This window comes from Condylostylus longicornis, unplaced genomic scaffold, assembly GCF_029603195.1.
Source record: "Condylostylus longicornis isolate FDR11 unplaced genomic scaffold, ASM2960319v2 ptg000031l, whole genome shotgun sequence".
NCBI classification, from domain to species: domain Eukaryota; kingdom Metazoa; phylum Arthropoda; class Insecta; order Diptera; family Dolichopodidae; genus Condylostylus; species Condylostylus longicornis.
The window spans coordinates 4,295,295-4,313,647 of record NW_026578000.1 but is presented as its reverse complement, the minus strand read 5'-3'; the positions used below and the strand labels follow the sequence as shown (position 1 = coordinate 4,313,647).

The window sequence follows — 18,353 nt, the reverse complement described above, 5'->3', positions numbered from 1 at the left end:
TAAAAAAATTATAAATATCCAAATAGTAAATCAATGCGACTCTCCGATTTCAGTTGCACCAATAATATTAAGTCAAACTCTTTTTTAGGAAAGTAAATAATTATAAATAATTTTTTCTTTCATCAAATACGGAGTAATCCCTTTAATTTTTCCTCTTCTATAAGTAATTCTATCTCCAAATAGGAGAAACAATTTAATTTAAAAATTTCCAACTGATCGTATATTCAAGATTTTGATTTTCTAAAAGCCGGACCATCTATCTCTTTATTTTACTCGCCAAGTGAGAAGAAACAGTAATTATTTTATGTTTGTATAATGTAATTTTCGACTGAAGAGATTTATTGCGTAAAATATATACAAAATTTATTCATTTTGTTTTAGAGAGGTTCAGTCGGCAATTTTAGAACAAACGCAAGAATCCAATTGAAAAATTTAGTAATCTTATTGGAAAAATGACGAACTATCCATTAGGAAAGCAAAGAATTTTGATTTGAAAGTGAATGGAAAATTTTGAAAGAAAAGTGAGATGGAAAAGCAAAATACACAATTAGACCTCTTAATACTTAGGACGTTAATAGTTTACCTCGCTATTTTTTCTTTAATTCAATTTCCAATTTTTAGTTTAATAAAAGTGGATTTTCAAGAGAATTTTTCATATTGCGCATATCGTTTTTTATAAAATGTATAGAAAATATAATTATTATTGATTCAATTTGATATTGAAGGTTTTTGGGGGTAAGTTGATATTTCGAAAAAGACTGAATTTAGAATATAAATGTAGTTGTGATTGATAATGCAATTGCATAATGTGAAATGTAATTGTATAATGTTAGATGCAACAGCATAGTGTCACATATTATTGCAAACTGCAGAGTAATTAAAGCTTTACATTCTGTAAAAGCAAAAAGCAGAGCAGTTTACAATGCAATTACATGTGACGTTGTTGTATTCACCTTATGTTAAAAAAATAAAGTAATGAAAAAAAAAAAACAATTTTTTACTTTTTTTTTTTTTTTTGAAATATTTACATTTATGTTTTCTGTTTTAATAATATACATTTGCAAATATATCATTAACTCTTTTTAGCTTAAACTATGTTGTTCTTTGTTTTATTGTTTATTATAATATATATATATATAATACTTAAGAATTACAAAAATACAATTTGTTTTTTTTTTTTTTTTTTTTTGCTTTTTTGGAGAAATTTGAGTATTATTGTTCTGACTTTTTATTTTATTTTGTTGGTATATTGCAAATTTTTTAATAATTAATTATTGTAAATGCATTTTACTTTTAATAAGATCTTTAAATTAATTAGACTTGTGAGAATTAACTTATGGCTTAACAATAAATGGAAATTGGTACATGCTTTTGTTTTTATTTTTTTGATGTAGAGATCCTTTATATTTAAGGAGTAAACGTTACACATACTTCAAATCAGATTAATTAATTTCGTTAAAGTCTTATAGATTTCCTTGTTAGTTGTCATCATTACCAACAGCGTTTTTTTTTCTTTTTCATGATTTCTCTATAAATAATTAACTTATAATGGAATTTTAAATATTATTATTAAATTTTTTTCACAGCATTGTCTCAAGTTCTTCATTTAAAATTAATTTTAAAATTTAATCAATTTTTATACATATATGTTATTCTTATACATTATTATTTTAGAAAAAAAACTTTTAGAAAAATAAAATACTGAAAGAAATATTAAATTTTTAACTAATGAAAAATTTTACAATGAAAATATTTAAAAATTGAATTAATAATAAAAGTATTTAATTAATTGAAAAAAAAAATTCAAGCTTCAGTCTTAATTATTTGATCAATTTATTTTCTTTTTCTTTATAAAATTAATCGAAATTATGAATTTTTAATTTTAAAATTAATTAATAAATGAAGTATAATCATAGTTTTTAATTTTCAATTTTTTTTTTCTTATTCTACGAACTAATGATTCAATCCTTTAAAAAATTCATTAAATTCATTATTTCGCAAGTATTTATTATTTTAATTTTTTCATAAAAAATTGAGATATTTAAATATTTAAATTTTGCAAATTTAAGAATTTTCATTATATAGACTGCTGTTTAAGTTAAATTTTATACAATTAAAAAAAAAAATATTTTTAATTTTAGTTTTTTTTTTTTTTTTTTTACAATATTTTTGTAAAATAAAACAAAATAATAAATTTTTACTTTTACAAGGAATAGAATTTCTATAACATTAATAAAAAACATAAAATTTTTTTTAAATAAAATGATATTATTTTTAAAAACTTTATGATATTTATATATAATTTCGGTTGCAAACTGGTAGATTCCATTAAAGCTACATATTTCCAAATAAATTGGATTTTTTTATTTTATTGAGTAAAATATTTCAATGTATAATATTAAATATATATAATATAATGTATTTTATTTTTTTTGTGTATAATATTTGAATACAGTAAATACAGTTTCTATTGTTTTTGTTCAAAAAATAAATTTTATATTAACTTTTTTAATCAATAAATATTTCCGTTTTTATTTTTGTTTTGTAATTCTATTAAGTTCATTTTGGTATAAATAATTGAATACAATTTGATTTTTCTTTTTATTATTATTATTATTATTTATGTATGTATAAAATTATAATTTTGTTTTATTTCAAAATCAAACGCTTTATTTACTGAATTTATTTAATAAATAAAAGTATGGATCAATCGATTTTTGATTATTCTTTCGGCAAAAGATTATAATTTTTTGCAAAAAATATAAATAATCAAAAATGGCCAAATGATATAAAAGAGATTAAATTTATTGCATACATAAAATAATATTATAATTTAATAAATATCGAAACGGATATATGTAATTGTTTTAATAACAATATTTTTTTAAGTATGCAAGAAATCTTAGGCACATTATTTGAAAAATTTTCGTTTAAAATAAACATATCTAAGTGAAAAAATATAAAATAATAAAAAAATAATTTATATATAATATAACACAAAAAAAAATTAGTTTGATAAATTAAAATATTTATTTATAATTTGAAAATTATGTTTAGTTATAAAATCCATACAAAATATTTGTTTTTAAAAACTTAGAAAACATACATAAATGAATGCAACCATTTAATTTAAATATTTTTTAATTTTCCTGTTAAATATATAATTATATAATATTAATGTATGTATTTCACTTAAAAAATATATTATGTACTTTGCTTATCTAATTATACATTTTTTTTTCTGAATTAATCAAATAACATAAAGTAATAAAATAAAAATATTTAAGAAATATTAAAAAGAATTTATAAATAAATTTGACAATTTTTATCATTAGTAATGTAAGCTAATTACTGTTGTCAATAAAATTGACTAATTCTTAATACCATTGTCAACTACTGGCAACTTTTTATTGCTAATTGTAAAATGTTTAGTCGCAATTACAAATTTTTTTATTAATATTCGTTTTAATTGAAAAGAAAAAACCGGAGAAGTGAAAGCATTCATATAGGCTAATCGTAAAATAATTTAAAGTGAAACGATTTTTCGGATGAAGAAATTGTTGGTAATATGGCAATGATTAGAGCCTATATAAATTTAACAATAGCTTATTAAAAACAATTAACTTTTTATAGCTTTTTTTATATTTATTATTAAAATGTTTGTCAATCGAATAATTAGGAATAAATGATTCGAAATGATAATTTTATTGTTAAAATTTTATCAATAAAATTGTTAAAAATTGACAATGATAATTAGTATAAATAATATATAAATTGTCATATCTCAACATCGAATTTTATAAATGTAGCAAAACTGAAATTTGTTCTTTTTTATGGTTATTAGATAATTTTTTTCTTAGTTACCAAGCTTAATTCAGACAAAAAATTTATTAAAAATACTTAGTTTATGAATAGAATTTCTTATGAGTTTTTTTCTTAATTTTTTTTCAAATAACATAAATGATATCAATTTTAAATATGTATTATTTAAAACGATATATTAAATATATTTCGATAATGGTTTTAGTTTACCAGAAATACTGATAAAAAATACTGTTTTCAATTTTAAACTTTCTTTTCGAGACATTAAGTATAATTACCTTTGAAACTTATGAATTAGAATCGAAATTATATGTACATACATGCAATAAAAATATTTTTTTTTTTTACAATATTACTTAAATTAATTTTTTTTTATATTTGTATTTGGGATAGGGTAAGGTTTTGAATTATGAGAATGTACTTAAATTCTAAATAAATTTATAAGTAAGCATTTTTTTTTGTATCAACCATCATAAGAGCAAATTATGTTAACAATTATTATTTTCAGATAGTAAAACAAATATAAAAAAAATGGAAAATCAATAATTTTTTGTTTTACAAAAATATATACGTATGATTGATCAAATTGGAAGTAGTAATAATAATTTTATCCATAAAAATAAATTTTGAAAGATTATTCAGATTTTAAATTTTGCAAATTTTTAAGCGTCTGCAGTAAATCTGTATGAACTTGTGTAACATGTTGAGCTAGAGCAAATGCATTTTTAAATAGACTACCACAAACAATACAAGACAAAGGTTGATTAATGTTTGCTCCTTGCAAATGACCTTCCATATGCTTTTTTAAATATGCTTGTTGACTATAGGTTTTACCACAAACATTACATGGAAAACCTCTTTCATTTGTATGAATTTTCATATGAACTGATAGACTAGATGCTTGTGTAAATGATTTGTTACAAATTTCACATTTATATGGCTAAAAAAATAAGTAAAATTAATAGATTTCTTCATTGTTATTTCTTTGATTTTTATTAAAAATAAAAAAAATTACTCACTTTTTCACCAGAGTGAATTCTTATGTGAGTGTTTAATGAACCTATAAGATGAGAAAAAAGTTACACATATAATACATAATAAAAAAAAAAAAAAATTGTAAAACAAACCAGGTTGGGTGAATGATTTTTCACAAATGGAACATTGGAAAGGTTTTTCGCCCATATGAATTTTCATATGCTGCACTAATTCAGCGCTTCCTTTGAATATATCACGACAAATCGCGCACTTATATACTCCTGAATCATTTTGATGAAGTAACATATGTTCTGATAAAAGACTGGAATTTTTAAAGCTTTTGTCACAAACACTGCAAGCAAATGGTTCACCTTCGGCATGAGCTTTTATATGCAAAACTAAACTACTTGAATTTATAAAACCTAAAATATAAATTGAGGTCACATTAAAATACAATATTAATTACATTACTAAATAACTATTCTAAACATTTATACCTTTATCGCATAAAGTACATTGGTGAGGTTTTCGAACTGAATGAGATCTCATATGTACTAATAAACTGGAAGATTGCGTAAAACTTTTTGTGCATATCTCACATTTATAAGGCTAAAAAATTTGAATTTTTGAATAAAAAAAAATAATATAATATGTTATTAGTATTTTATACCTTTTCACCAGAATGAATTCTAATATGAGTACTTAAGGATCCAATATGTGTGAACGATTTCTCGCATATTGAACACATAAATGGTTTATTAGTAATATGACATCTAACGTGTTTTGCTAAATCACCAGCATTTGGAAATGAATCTTCACATTGTGAACATTGAAAAATTTTACTGCTTGGATCACCTTTTCTTAATTCAGCTTGCTTTTGATATTCTAAACTTCTTCTACCTCTTCTTGTACGGAAATTTATAAATTGTGATGGTGAACTAGCTTTATTACTATTACTTGAATAACTTTCTTTATCATTTTCTTCATTATCTAAATCGATTTCTAATTCATTTTCTTCATCGTCATCATCATCATCATCTTCATCGTTATCCATTGATGTTTCTGGGCCCCATATTTGATTAATATCAGCTGAATTTCCGTCCGTATCCATTTCAGCATCACTATTTATTTGAATATTATTTTGATTGAATTCAATTAAATTATTTTGCTGTTGTTTAATATGAAATTTTTGTATTTCTTCTTCAGATAAATCAGTTATTTCACATATTGGTTCAATAATACCACTACTATAAATATCATCATCCTCATCATCATCTTCATCATCATCTTCGAAATCATCCTCATCCCCATTATCATCATTAACTTTCATTAAACCATTACTAAGTTTATTAACACCTACTACTCCATTATATATTATATTTCCATTAATAAATCCATTTGTTTGATTTATATTACTAGTTGTTGGCCGTTGTTCTTGTTCTACAGATAAATCAGAATGTAATTTATTCATATGATCTATTAGGGTTTTAGGATGTTCAAATATTTCATTACAACACATGCAATGAAATGTTAAATCTGGTTGTCTTTTAATTGGTTTTTCGATTTCATCATTTACCACAGGTGTAATTGTTACCGGTAATTTTATATTTGGTGTTGTTATAGGTATTATTTCCATTTTCTATAAGAAATATACATATAAACCATTTAAATATATTAATTTAATTTGTAATTTATTCAAATAAATTTTAGTATTTTTTATTTGGTTTTTGGGTAATACCTAGCTAAATATCTACCTACCTTTACCTTTCTATTAAATTTTTAAAAAAGGCTATTTTATACAATACCATTCTAAAAAAATTTAATTTAGAATCTCAGGTCTTGCCGAAACACATAGTGTATAGAGTAACTTTGTATATAGATAAAAATAAATCAATTGGCAAGAATAATATTTCAGTACAGAACAATTTAAATAAGAACCTATATTGTATTTAATCTTACTAGAAAAATTTTATGGCAAATATTGATTTTTATTTATTTTCTCTTTTGAATTTAATGATTGCATTGACTCTTATAATTTTTTGCTTTACAAAAAAGTAAATTATGTAGGTATGTATATGCATGCCTTTAATTAATATAAAGTAAAATTTTAATGGAATTTTAAAATAATTCAATTTTTTTCTTTTTGGCTTAGTTGCCTACCTATCTAAATTACTTAGGAGTAATTTAATACAATACATACCTATATTCGACAACTATATTGTGATTTTCCTCAAGTTTAAAGTTCATGAAATAAAGGATATTCCTTTCTTATGCAATTTATCAGATTTTAAGTTTGTTATATGAGAAGCTACTACTGAATAATTAGAATATAAGTGCTCATATGTATGAAACAGAAGTACACATTAATGTACATAATATATGAATAACAAAAAAAAAAAGTAAAAAGATGAATAAAAAAATGTTCCTACATATATTTTATATATGTATGTACATATGTGCATCGTCTCCTTTAACAACAGATGTTTTATTAAAATTTTTTATTCATTTTTGATGTCTACCTGAAATAATACTTAAATAATTTTTTTTTTTTTTTAATTCAACTACCCGCGCAAACTATATACCTACTCTTTGCATATACATAAACTTTTTTATATTATATGTAACACATGTATGTAAATATATTTATATGCACATAGGTATATTTATATTCCTTTTTCTTTTGATTCCCTTTTTTTAAGCAGACTCGAAATATTGTATATGAAATAAAAAAAAAAAAATAAATTACCACCCAAGTACTACTATTACTATACCAAAACCAATTTAAATTTTCTTTCATAAATATATATGTATGTATATATATAGCTACCTCCTTTTTTTATTCATTTCGTTTTGGGTTTTTTTTTTTTTATTTAATAATATTAATTTAATGCATATGTGGTAGTGAATAAAGTAAACTTGTATTAATGAATAAAATTAAAAAAAATTTTTTTTTTTTAAATAAAAGACAAAGGGGGATGATGCTTTTCAATAAAAAAAAAAATGAAATTTTAAATGAAAATTAATTTTAATTTTTCAAGTAATTTAAATATTTTTGTATCACATTAAACAAAAAAAAAATTATCTTTTATGCATTTTTAATTTAAAATATAATTAAAAATTAAATAGATTATTATTAAGTAGATAGATAGATAGTTAGGTATGTAAGGTATTTTTTTATATTACTTTTGATTAATCAATAATTTTATGATTCAAACATAATATCTTACATTAAATTTATTTTCTAATTTTTCACTACTTTATTGTTATTAGGTTTATTTATTATTCAAAATAAAATTTATTAAAACTTTTTCATAAAAAAAAATTTAAAATAATATTGTAAGTAATCTAATATATACTCTTTAATAAGAATACACCACGCTTTGGCTTCGCAACAATCAAACTAAAATTTTAATAAGTCAAATAATGTACTTTAAAATTGAATCTGCTGAACTTATACTCATTTCTTACTAAAACATCCTCGCTAGTATTTTTTTTTTTTTGTGTTTTATTGTGCATGGGCCAAGCCAGACAAAAAAAAAATATAAAAAAAACGATAAAAGAAATTTCCTTTAAAAACTAGAATGTTTTTGTTTACATCTCTAAGTGAAAGAGATGTATATAGTTTTTTTTGCCGGAAACATAACCTTAAATCCAACATATAAAAATTAGTTAAAGAAGGAAAGATGTATTTGAATAATATGTCAGAAAAAAATTAATCAGCAAAATAATTCAGCGATTTTCATTTTTCGGAATTTAATAGGAATAAAGTTTAATGGGTTTCTAATAAAATTGGGCAAATTTTATTTTGAAGAATTTATAGGAAAAATTTATTGTTGTCATTTGTTATTAAATTTACGATTTATTTAAATTAATGCTTAATTTTTTTTTAAATTTCATAATCATAAAATGTTTTATTTAAGCAAATATTTTTAATTCAATAATAATTTTAAATATTTTTATCTTAACTTGATAATTTTTGAATAATTATTTGTTAAGTATTGTAATGTGTGTTGGACTTTATTGATGCGGATGGAACGAAATATTCTTAAAAAATATTCAGATCCTATTTCGAATTATTGTTGAAAATTTTAACTAAAATTTTTCATAATTCTAATACTAATCGGCAATTATTTAATTACGCAACACTTCTCTTCATAATTTTTATTTTAAAATCTCAATACTTAAGCTGTATTCATTTTGATTTTAATATTTTTTTGATATTTATTTTGTTTTTATAATTAGATGAAATTTGTGACATGATAAAAGTTATTTAAATTAATTAAAGATTTTATTTCATTAAAAATATTTGTTCTATATATGGTCACTCTAAAAAAAAAATTTTGTCATTTTATGTTTACTGGGATAAAAAATATTGACAATTGACACGTCAAATGTCTTCTTATTTGACATTTTGTTGGGATAACGTGTACTACGAGTGGCGCTGTTGACTGATCTAAACGGGTAAACCGTGTGCATCTTATTTTCTTAATTTTTATAGATATTAATCCTGAATTTGAATCATATTAAACTACCACAAATATTTGTATAAATATGTGGAAACATGGGTTAATATTTATGTGCTTAATAGCAGGAATTTATTGTGCCGTTGATACGGCAATTGAGAATAAAAAAGTTGAAAGGACTATTGACTTAACTTCTCAACTTGTTAAGGTATACCATAAAATAAATTTGGGCCGTACTGATAATGGAGTAATATCTGCATATACTTTCGTATTAACTGAAGACGAGAAAAATCATTTAGCATATTTATCGGCAAAAGATGGATCAAAAAAAGAATTGAAATTAACAGAAAGTAAAACAAGTAATGGTTGGGAGTATTTAGTATCATTTTCAAATCCTGCAGCTACCCAAACTCTGTATATAGAGGCAGTATATACGAAAATGTTACAAGCTTATCCAGCAAGTATAACTCAATCTGAAAAACAGCTGGTTAGATATTTTGGAAATTTATATTTCTTTTCACCATACAAAACCGTAAATCAGGAAACATCAGTTTATTTAAGTTCTAGAAATGTTGAATCTTATACTCAAATTAAACCGGTCTCTATGTCAGAAAGCACTATAAGTTATGGAAATTATGAAAATATAGCCCGTAAGTAATATTAGACAATTTGTTAGAAGTTTTTAACGAAATGAAATTTGTTTCTTTTTAGCTTTCACGACTGAAGAATTGGTAATTCATTATGAAAATCATTCACCATTTTTGATTGTCAGCCGATTAGAACGAACAATTGAAATTTCTCATTGGGGTAATATTGCTATAGAAGAAACAATTGATATATTACATTCCGGAGCCAAACTAAAAGGTTCATTTTCACGAAGTGAATTCCAAAAAGATACCAGAAATAGTTTGTCAGCTGTAAAATCATATAAAACTATTTTACCGGCATCTGCTACCGGTGTATATTATCGCGATACAAATGGAAATATTTCAACTTCTAATATGAAAATTTTAAAAGATTCAGTTGAACTTGACTTAAAACCTAGATTTCCATTATTTGGCGGATGGAAAACTCATTATACTTTAGGATATAATGTTCCTTCTTTTGAGTATTTATTCAATAATGGAGATAACTACTTATTAAAAATGAGAGCAATTGATCATGTTTTTGACGATATGACTATCGATGAAGCTATTGTAAAAATTATTTTACCAGAAGGATGTACAAATATAAAGTTAATTACACCGTATCCAATAACTCGTTTACCTGATACATTGCATTATACATATTTGGATACATTTGGAAGACCTGTAATTTCATTTTCTAAAAGAAACTTGGTGGAAAATCATATACACGATTTCAATTTAAAATATAATTTTGCTAAAATTACTATGCTTCAAGAACCGCTATTGGTCGTCAGTTTCCTATTTGTTTTATTTGTGATAGTAATTATTTGTATGCGCCTTGATTTTTCAATAGTAAAGGAAAAAGAAATCCATCATCACAAAGACTAGATAATTTTTAAGAACTTTCCAAAATATGTTTTGTATTAGAAAATAAGATAATTTCTAAGCATATTAATTAAATATGAATTTTTAAAATTTAAAAAATTAAACACCACATTGTTTTTTGAGGCAAAAATAAATAAAAATGAACAAAAATATTTGATGTAATTTACGCATGCGTCTGGTAAAATAAATTTCAATAAAAATAGGTATGTTTGTTTTTGAATTATAATTTCGGAGTTTTTCAAAATAATAATAACTATAATAATAAAATTAATTACCTTTATAAGCGTTATCTTATTGGCATTGAAAAATTACTAAAAATATGTAATTTTTTTAAGTGCCTGCATTGTTAGAATGTGGAAAATTTTAAATTTCACTCGACTTTATACCTTTAATCTTGATCAGAATTTCATTTTTTTTCTAACTTGTTTTTCTTTTAAAAATATGTACCTTTAAAATTGAACCAAAAAAATGCTATTTGGCATGAACTTTTGCTCTTGCAATTCAATAGAATATTTTTAAACAAAACCTTTCCGAATATTTTTATAACGAAAGAAAAAGTAAATAGGTTAAAAACAAGACAGTAAATTCATAAATGCAACTTTGAACATTTTTCCAATATTCTATTTGTTTCCCTTTAGAATTTTAGATGATGGTATGTAACGTATTAATTTTTTTGTGAAATTTCTGAAACAGAATAATAAAACGAAATAAACATTTAATTTTTATTTTATAAATTTTTTGTATATAAACACAATAGTTTTATTTTGTTTATTTAAAGATTATAAATACTTTTCACGGATTCTAACGCACTATTTATGTCTTCGATAAAAAATAATAAAATTTTATTAGTAAAAAAAATGAAAAATAAAACTGACGTGTATTAATAATTTTTCGTACACTAATTTTTATACTTTTAATATAATATTTAATATAAGTTCCACTGCATGAGTAGCGAAGGGTTTACTGCATTATTTTTTTTTTTAATGTCTTGGCTTTTTCAAACAGCATGAATGATATAAAATTTATATTAGTTGATATTTTGATTTATTTATATATATATTTTTTTATTTATTTATTTATTTATTTAATATTTATTGTTTGTTAAGCATACTAGCCAAGACTTTCAACACATGTTGTTTGTAGGGATGTTCCTTTAATTAAAGTTTTATATTGCTCTGGAATTGGTTGTTCAACCTATAAATATTAAAATTTTATTAATCATACAAAACAAATATATATATATATATAATTTTTTTATAAACTTACATAATCACCATTGCCTTTAGGAATCATTACATTCATTTCAGATGATTTAGAGCTTACGATTTCTACATCCAATGATTCTTTTGATAAATACATTTGACAGCCATCAGTTTTGTCAATAGATATAGTTGGACATTTTTGTAAAACCTTAATTAGATTTTAATTGAAATATATAATACATATTAATTACTTAATTCGGAAAGTAAATAAATATAAAGGTAATTATATGATAGCGCACATACCTGCATTTGCACACTTTGACAATTAACGAACTCAATTGATGCAACAACTGAATCAACGAGTAAAGAGCATTTTTTACAGGAATCCATAAAAACGCTATTAACTTTTCCTTTAATTGTTAAAGTTGAGTTTTCACATTTAAACATGTAAATAACGTTGTTCATTTCGGCATTGTCAATATTAAGACTTGGATTAGATTTTTGATGTTCAATAATCCATTTTTTACCATCTTTTTGGAATACAGGTGCTTTAGTAACTGGACCTGTTGGTTGAACGCTTGGAGTCGTCGATGTAGGTGTAGGTGCTTTAAACGGAGCTGGACCAGTCCGTAATGTTGGATTTTTATGAGTTTGCATATCAGCTGTAACTTTTCGAAGACCTAAATAAATTAAAAAAAAAAATTTAATAAAATATCGTCATGTAATAATTTATTTCTTATATAAAAGAACCTGTACTAAAGAGTGTACTAATTTTACTAAAAATCAAAATAACAAGGATAGTTTTCTTCAAAAATTAGCTTAAATTTTTTAGCGATAAACTAATCTTTACATAATAAGAAAAATAATATTTACGTCTCGCTGCCGGAATTTCATAAATAATATTTTTTGAAGAATAAAACAAAGTTAAAAATTTATGGTTAAAATTTTTACTTTTACGAAATTTAAAGTAAAAATAAAAATACCTTTAGTAATATCTTCACCACGATTAATTTCAGCAAATAATGCACTTCGATCATCAGCACCTCCTAATGACATTGAGGACATGTCCAATACTGGAGGTGGAGGTGGTGGTGGACATCCTGGTGGTGGAGGTGGAACACCTCCAGCCGCAATTTGACCCTTACCAGACCAAACTAGCCCAGTGGTATGATATTGTTTGATATATTTTTGTAATTCAGTTAATGTTTGAATCCATGAACGAGCCCATTCTACATGAGTTGGATCTTTATCTTTCCAATCTTTTAAAACACGGTTTGTATAAAATTGGCCAGCATCATTCATTTCTTTAACATGTGGACCAGGTGTTGGAGACTAAAAAAAAATAATCAAAAATTAATAGTTTTAAATCAAATATTTAATTATATTCAAAAATTGCCAAAATTACATACCACGCACACCCAACCAAGAGCGGGAATACTTTCACTAATTGCTGATAAATGATTGAAATATTGTGATGTACGATTTTTTTCGCGAAAATCTTGTATAGCAGCTATTTGATCAGATGTTGGTTTAAGTAATTCCATTTGTTTATTTTGTGGCGGTTGCGCATTTTGACTTGTAAGTTTAATATATGCAAACTGAGCACTAAAAACATTAAAAAAAAAAAACAATATTGTATTTATGAATCATTTCTCGTATATAAAATAAATAAAATTTATTAAAATATTAAAACTTACTCAAAAGCTTTGCCTACAAGTGCAGCATGTTTTGCAACATCTCCACCAATTTTATTTGATACATTAATATATTGAGTTAATGGACCCAAAATTATATCTTCATAACCGTTAACACTCATTATGTTATTTTCTTTTATATCTATAAATTGCTTATCTTCTTGTTGTTGATGATTTAAATCAATAATTCCTTCTTCAATTAAATATTCGTCTAATACAGTTGGTATATTTTCAAGACTACCGTCTCCGTCTTCAATATTATTATTTATATTATTGCTATTATTATTATTTAAATTATTTTTATTATTTTCGTCTTTAATATAATTTATTTTATTAATATTATTTTCAAGACGATCAATTATTTTATTTAATGATGTATCTGTTGATGTATTTGGTATTGGGGGTAATTCAGCTGTTTCAATATCAAAACTACGACGTTTTTGTGTATCAACTACTGAATTAAATACTCTATTTGCTATTTCTAATTGATGTGCCGATACAGAACGTTCTAATCTTTCAACAAGTTTTTCTAAACGATCTACTTGTTTTTCAAGTTCGGCTGCTACGGAAGGCTTTAAATCAGGATCGCAGTCTAAAATTAAAAGAGAGAGAGAGAGAGAGAAAAAAAAATTAAATTTTGTAAAATTATTATTATTAATTAAATAAAAAAAAATAAATAAATTTTAATACAAAATATTTTGGATGTACTTTAATATTTTATTTTTAATCTCTTAAATAATTTTTCAATATTTTTTTATATCTAATAAGACTTAAAATTTGGATATTCATAAGAAGAAAGACTGAGACCATTTACAAAAATGCAATGTGTTAGAACAACCTTGATTCATTCAGTAATTGGAATTGCATTGTTAAATAAGTCAAATTGACGTAAGATATACAATTTGGTAGGCGGCCTGCTTAATTCAAATATAACATTAGAATTCTCATAAATTAGAAATTTAATTGAATTTAAATATGTCAAAGTTCAATTATTATAATTCCGGAATATTTAATTTATTTTATTTATAAAATTTTATACTTTAATACCATTTTGTTAGAATAGATTTGTTTCTTTTTTGAATTAATGTGGGTTTAAATTTCAAAATATTAAAGTATGTATAAGGTTAATTAAATTTTTTTCAATTCGCTTTAATATTATCTAAATATTATATAGAGGTGGGTTTTGTTTAACACTTTAACATTTAAATTTTAAAAATGTCATCCAAAATATAATATTAATATTTTATGATAATAATTATTTATACCTATATTTACAATAAATATCAAAACATATACATACATACATAATTATGTCTAACAGTAATAAAAAATTTAAATGTAGGTTTTATATTCTTTAATATCAATATTTTTTGCTTTTACCCTTTGAAATATAAGTAAAAAGGTGTGTATTTTTTGCGACAAAAAAAAAAACAAAGAGAAAAAATTAAAGAGAATTTGCAATAAATATTGAAAATATAAAAGTATAATTGAAAATAATATTTTCTTATCTACATTATTTATTGACATAAGGTATATATATATATAATTAATTAAAATATTCTCTAACATTAAGTGTACAAACAAAAATATTAATTATTATTATTTTTTTTTTTAATATTTATATGTACAAATATTGTAATTTTTTTATTTATATTATAGTGATTATTAAATGTTTATTTGATCGGATTTTTAAAGCGAAAATTTCATGTTAAATTAAAATAAAAATTATTTTTTTTTTACAAAATATAATATAAACACGAAATATATACATAAAATAATTAAAGTAAATAATAATATTAATAAATTAACAAGATATGTACATATATGTGATTCACTCTAATTTTTTTTTTTTACCTGGGTTATTACAAGTTTTTAATTCGTTTATAATTAAGGTGCGACCAAAGCACGCACTTACTTTTTGACCCATTAAATATAAACATTATACTCTTTGACACATTTAATATAAAAATATTTTGTATTTATGTATGTAAAAAAAAAAATTTAACATATTATTCTAATCAAATTAGGTGTTCTAAATTTTTGAACAAAAAAAAAAATAGTAAAAACGTGGGATTTTTAAGGGAGAGGGGTATATAACCACTCTATAGCTCTATGCCCCTATTTCAATTCCTAGCTGAATAAATTAAATATTTTATATACTATTATAATTTTTTACATTTACTCTCAAGAAAAAAAAAAACCACAAAATTTAAAAATTCACTCTCAAATATTTTAATATTTTCTCAAATATTATAAAAATTATGTTACTTTAAAATTAAAAATAAAATATATATAAATAATAAAGAATTTTTTTTTTTTTTTTAAAAAATGCATCCGATATGTGATTATGATTATAGAATACTAAAAATATACTTATATAAAAAAAATAGTAATAATAATAGAATAGAATATTGAAGTGAGCATAAAATGAAAAAAAAAAAAAAAAATTTTTTTTTTTTGGGATTTGCTGAAAAGCGCTTCTATTCTGAGAAAATTTTATAAGAAAAACATAAGAATAAAAAAACACGACATTTTTTTTTTGTTATATTGAAAATTAAAATTATTTTTAATGACTGAAAAAAAAAAAAAAATTAAATAAACAGTATGTACTCTTTTAATGAAACAATGAACAAATAATTTTGTTATTTTTTGTTTGTCTCATCAAAAATTTACTTCTCTTTAAGTTTCTAACATATTATGCTATACACACACTCACACATATTTATATTTTTATTCTAGTATATTATATTATATATGTATATAAGTTTTATCGTAAAATTTATTTATAATCAGGTATTAAAATACGTCATATATATATACAGGAAATTACAAATTAATTTCGGACAATATTTTCGTACAATTTTAAATTTATTATAATGTATTAACGCGGAAAAAAAAATAATTTTCCAGTTTATTTTTTTTTTATTTAATCTCTCTTTTGTAATTTAATTACTTTTCGCATTCTTCGTTTCGTCATACTAAATGATCTTCGTATTTTTTAATTCACAAATAAAATTAAATATATATAAATGCCTTATTTATAATTAGTCATTATTATAATTAGTATTTTTTATAAACTCTATATAAACGAGCAAATGCACATACTTTGAGAATATTTTTGAATAAATATTCAAAAGTAGTTTATTTTAAATTAAAAAAGCTACTTTTATTTAATAGAAATAAAAATTAATCTACTTTTAAATATACTATATAAAATTTAAATATTTAGAATTTGATATTTATTTTCATTGATACAAGTTAATATTATTCCTATAACTATCTGAGTAAAAATTCATAAACGATTACTTAACAGCTACTCATTTTCATAGCAAATTAAGCTAAGTTGTAGAAAATTAATATTTTAATTAAAAATATGATTACGGTAATCTCTTGCATGAAATCACCTTGAAATGTTCTATTTGATATATGTAAATCTTTAAAATTTTGAATACCATCTCTCTACTTTAAGTTAATTTTATAATTATTAATACAAAATTAAAGAATTATTTTTTCTTACATAAAAATTAGGTTTTCTTACATAAATCCCTCAATTTTAATAATTTCGTTAAAATTCGTAGATTTTCGAAGTTGTAATATGTTTTTTTACTAAAAGACTAGACAGACTAGGAGATTTTTATTTATAATTAAAATTAAAATAAAATTAATTTCAGTTATAATAAAATTTTTATGCACAAAAATCTAAAATTGATTGAAATTTTTAATTAATTTCATTTTCAGAAAAAATGATAAAATCCAAAATTTTTAATTCAACACCGTATATACCATAATGCAGGTATATAATATGTAAAAGTCGGGTATATATCAGTGAAAAAGTCAATGAATGAGTAATGAAATTTTTTTTTCTAATATTTTTTTTTTTGTCTAATTAGATTTTCCAACTTATAATAAAAGTTTGTTATCCAAAATGAAAAAAAAAATGTGAGCTTTTTTTTTTTGCTAGCAAAATTTTAATCATAATTTTCAATTCCCATACAGGGTCAGTTATAAAATTTTATATTATTTTTTTTTGATTTTTCAGTAATTTTTTAAAGGGAATATCAATATTAGGCAGAAAAAATTTTTAGTTTTGCAATCACTGCCAAAATTGTAAAATCGTTGTTTGCACATCTGAGCAACTAAGTTAATGCTTTAATTCAAATCTAGTGCTATAACTAAAAACGGCAATTATTATTTTGTACAAAATTACAAACAGTTTGATTGCTCTAATTACATACGTTCATACAAGTTGGATGTGTGCATGCTTAAATATAAACCTATGGAATATAAATAAAATCAATCAGACAGTTACAAAACTAAAAATTACATGTTTATCTGGGCCGTTATAGCTGGCTCCATTAAATAAAAAAAAATTAAGATGCAAGCATAGATAAAAATATTCGTAAAATATAAAGGAAACGGAGAAATTCCCTTTTATTTAACACTATTATATTTATTATACATTATATTGGGCTATTGGAAATAATTAATCAAGAGATGATTCCAATCGGTCGTGAAGAAAGAGTGAAAACTCGGATCAAATAGTAATTTTATGGAGGAAAGTTTAACTATGGCCAAATAGTATTAAACATACATATACATTTAAGTTGTGAGTTCAATTGATATAATAGGAATATTTGGACAAAAAAAAATCTTTTATACTTACGTAGTTATGAAAAGCCCTCAATA

At 22.3% G+C, this 18,353-nt stretch overlaps 3 protein-coding genes across 4 annotated transcripts; 1 reads left to right on the top strand and 2 right to left on the bottom strand.

The window, feature by feature from the left end:
- Positions 1–4,299: 4,299 nt before the first annotated feature.
- LOC129608570 (zinc finger protein 260-like) lies at positions 4,300–8,291 on the bottom strand. Of its 2 annotated transcripts, none has more exons than XM_055520192.1 (6): positions 8,025–8,291; positions 5,468–6,436; positions 5,295–5,406; positions 4,950–5,219; positions 4,842–4,882; positions 4,300–4,762 (listed from the first exon to the last, which is right to left on the bottom strand). In XM_055520192.1, exons 2-6 carry the CDS (start codon positions 6,431–6,433, stop codon positions 4,457–4,459), a joined length of 1,695 nt encoding a protein of 564 aa, XP_055376167.1. In that variant the 5' UTR covers positions 6,434–6,436; positions 8,025–8,291; the 3' UTR covers positions 4,300–4,456. The 2 variants fall into 2 exon arrangements, with proteins under 2 accessions (XP_055376167.1, XP_055376166.1); XM_055520191.1 differs by lacking the exon at positions 8,025–8,291 and adding an exon at positions 7,384–7,475.
- Positions 8,292–9,227: 936 nt separating this feature from the next.
- Positions 9,228–10,967, top strand: LOC129608571 (dolichyl-diphosphooligosaccharide--protein glycosyltransferase subunit 1). The gene is made up of 2 exons (XM_055520193.1): positions 9,228–9,910; positions 9,972–10,967. Exons 1-2 carry the CDS (start codon positions 9,349–9,351, stop codon positions 10,772–10,774), a joined length of 1,365 nt encoding a protein of 454 aa, XP_055376168.1. The 5' UTR covers positions 9,228–9,348; the 3' UTR covers positions 10,775–10,967.
- Positions 10,968–11,479: 512 nt separating this feature from the next.
- Positions 11,480–15,898, bottom strand: LOC129608569 (adenylyl cyclase-associated protein 1). The gene is made up of 7 exons (XM_055520190.1): positions 15,522–15,898; positions 13,671–14,259; positions 13,383–13,578; positions 12,957–13,305; positions 12,277–12,653; positions 12,038–12,181; positions 11,480–11,965 (listed from the first exon to the last, which is right to left on the bottom strand). Exons 1-7 carry the CDS (start codon positions 15,592–15,594, stop codon positions 11,882–11,884), a joined length of 1,812 nt encoding a protein of 603 aa, XP_055376165.1. The 5' UTR covers positions 15,595–15,898; the 3' UTR covers positions 11,480–11,881.
- Positions 15,899–18,353: the final 2,455 nt, after the last annotated feature.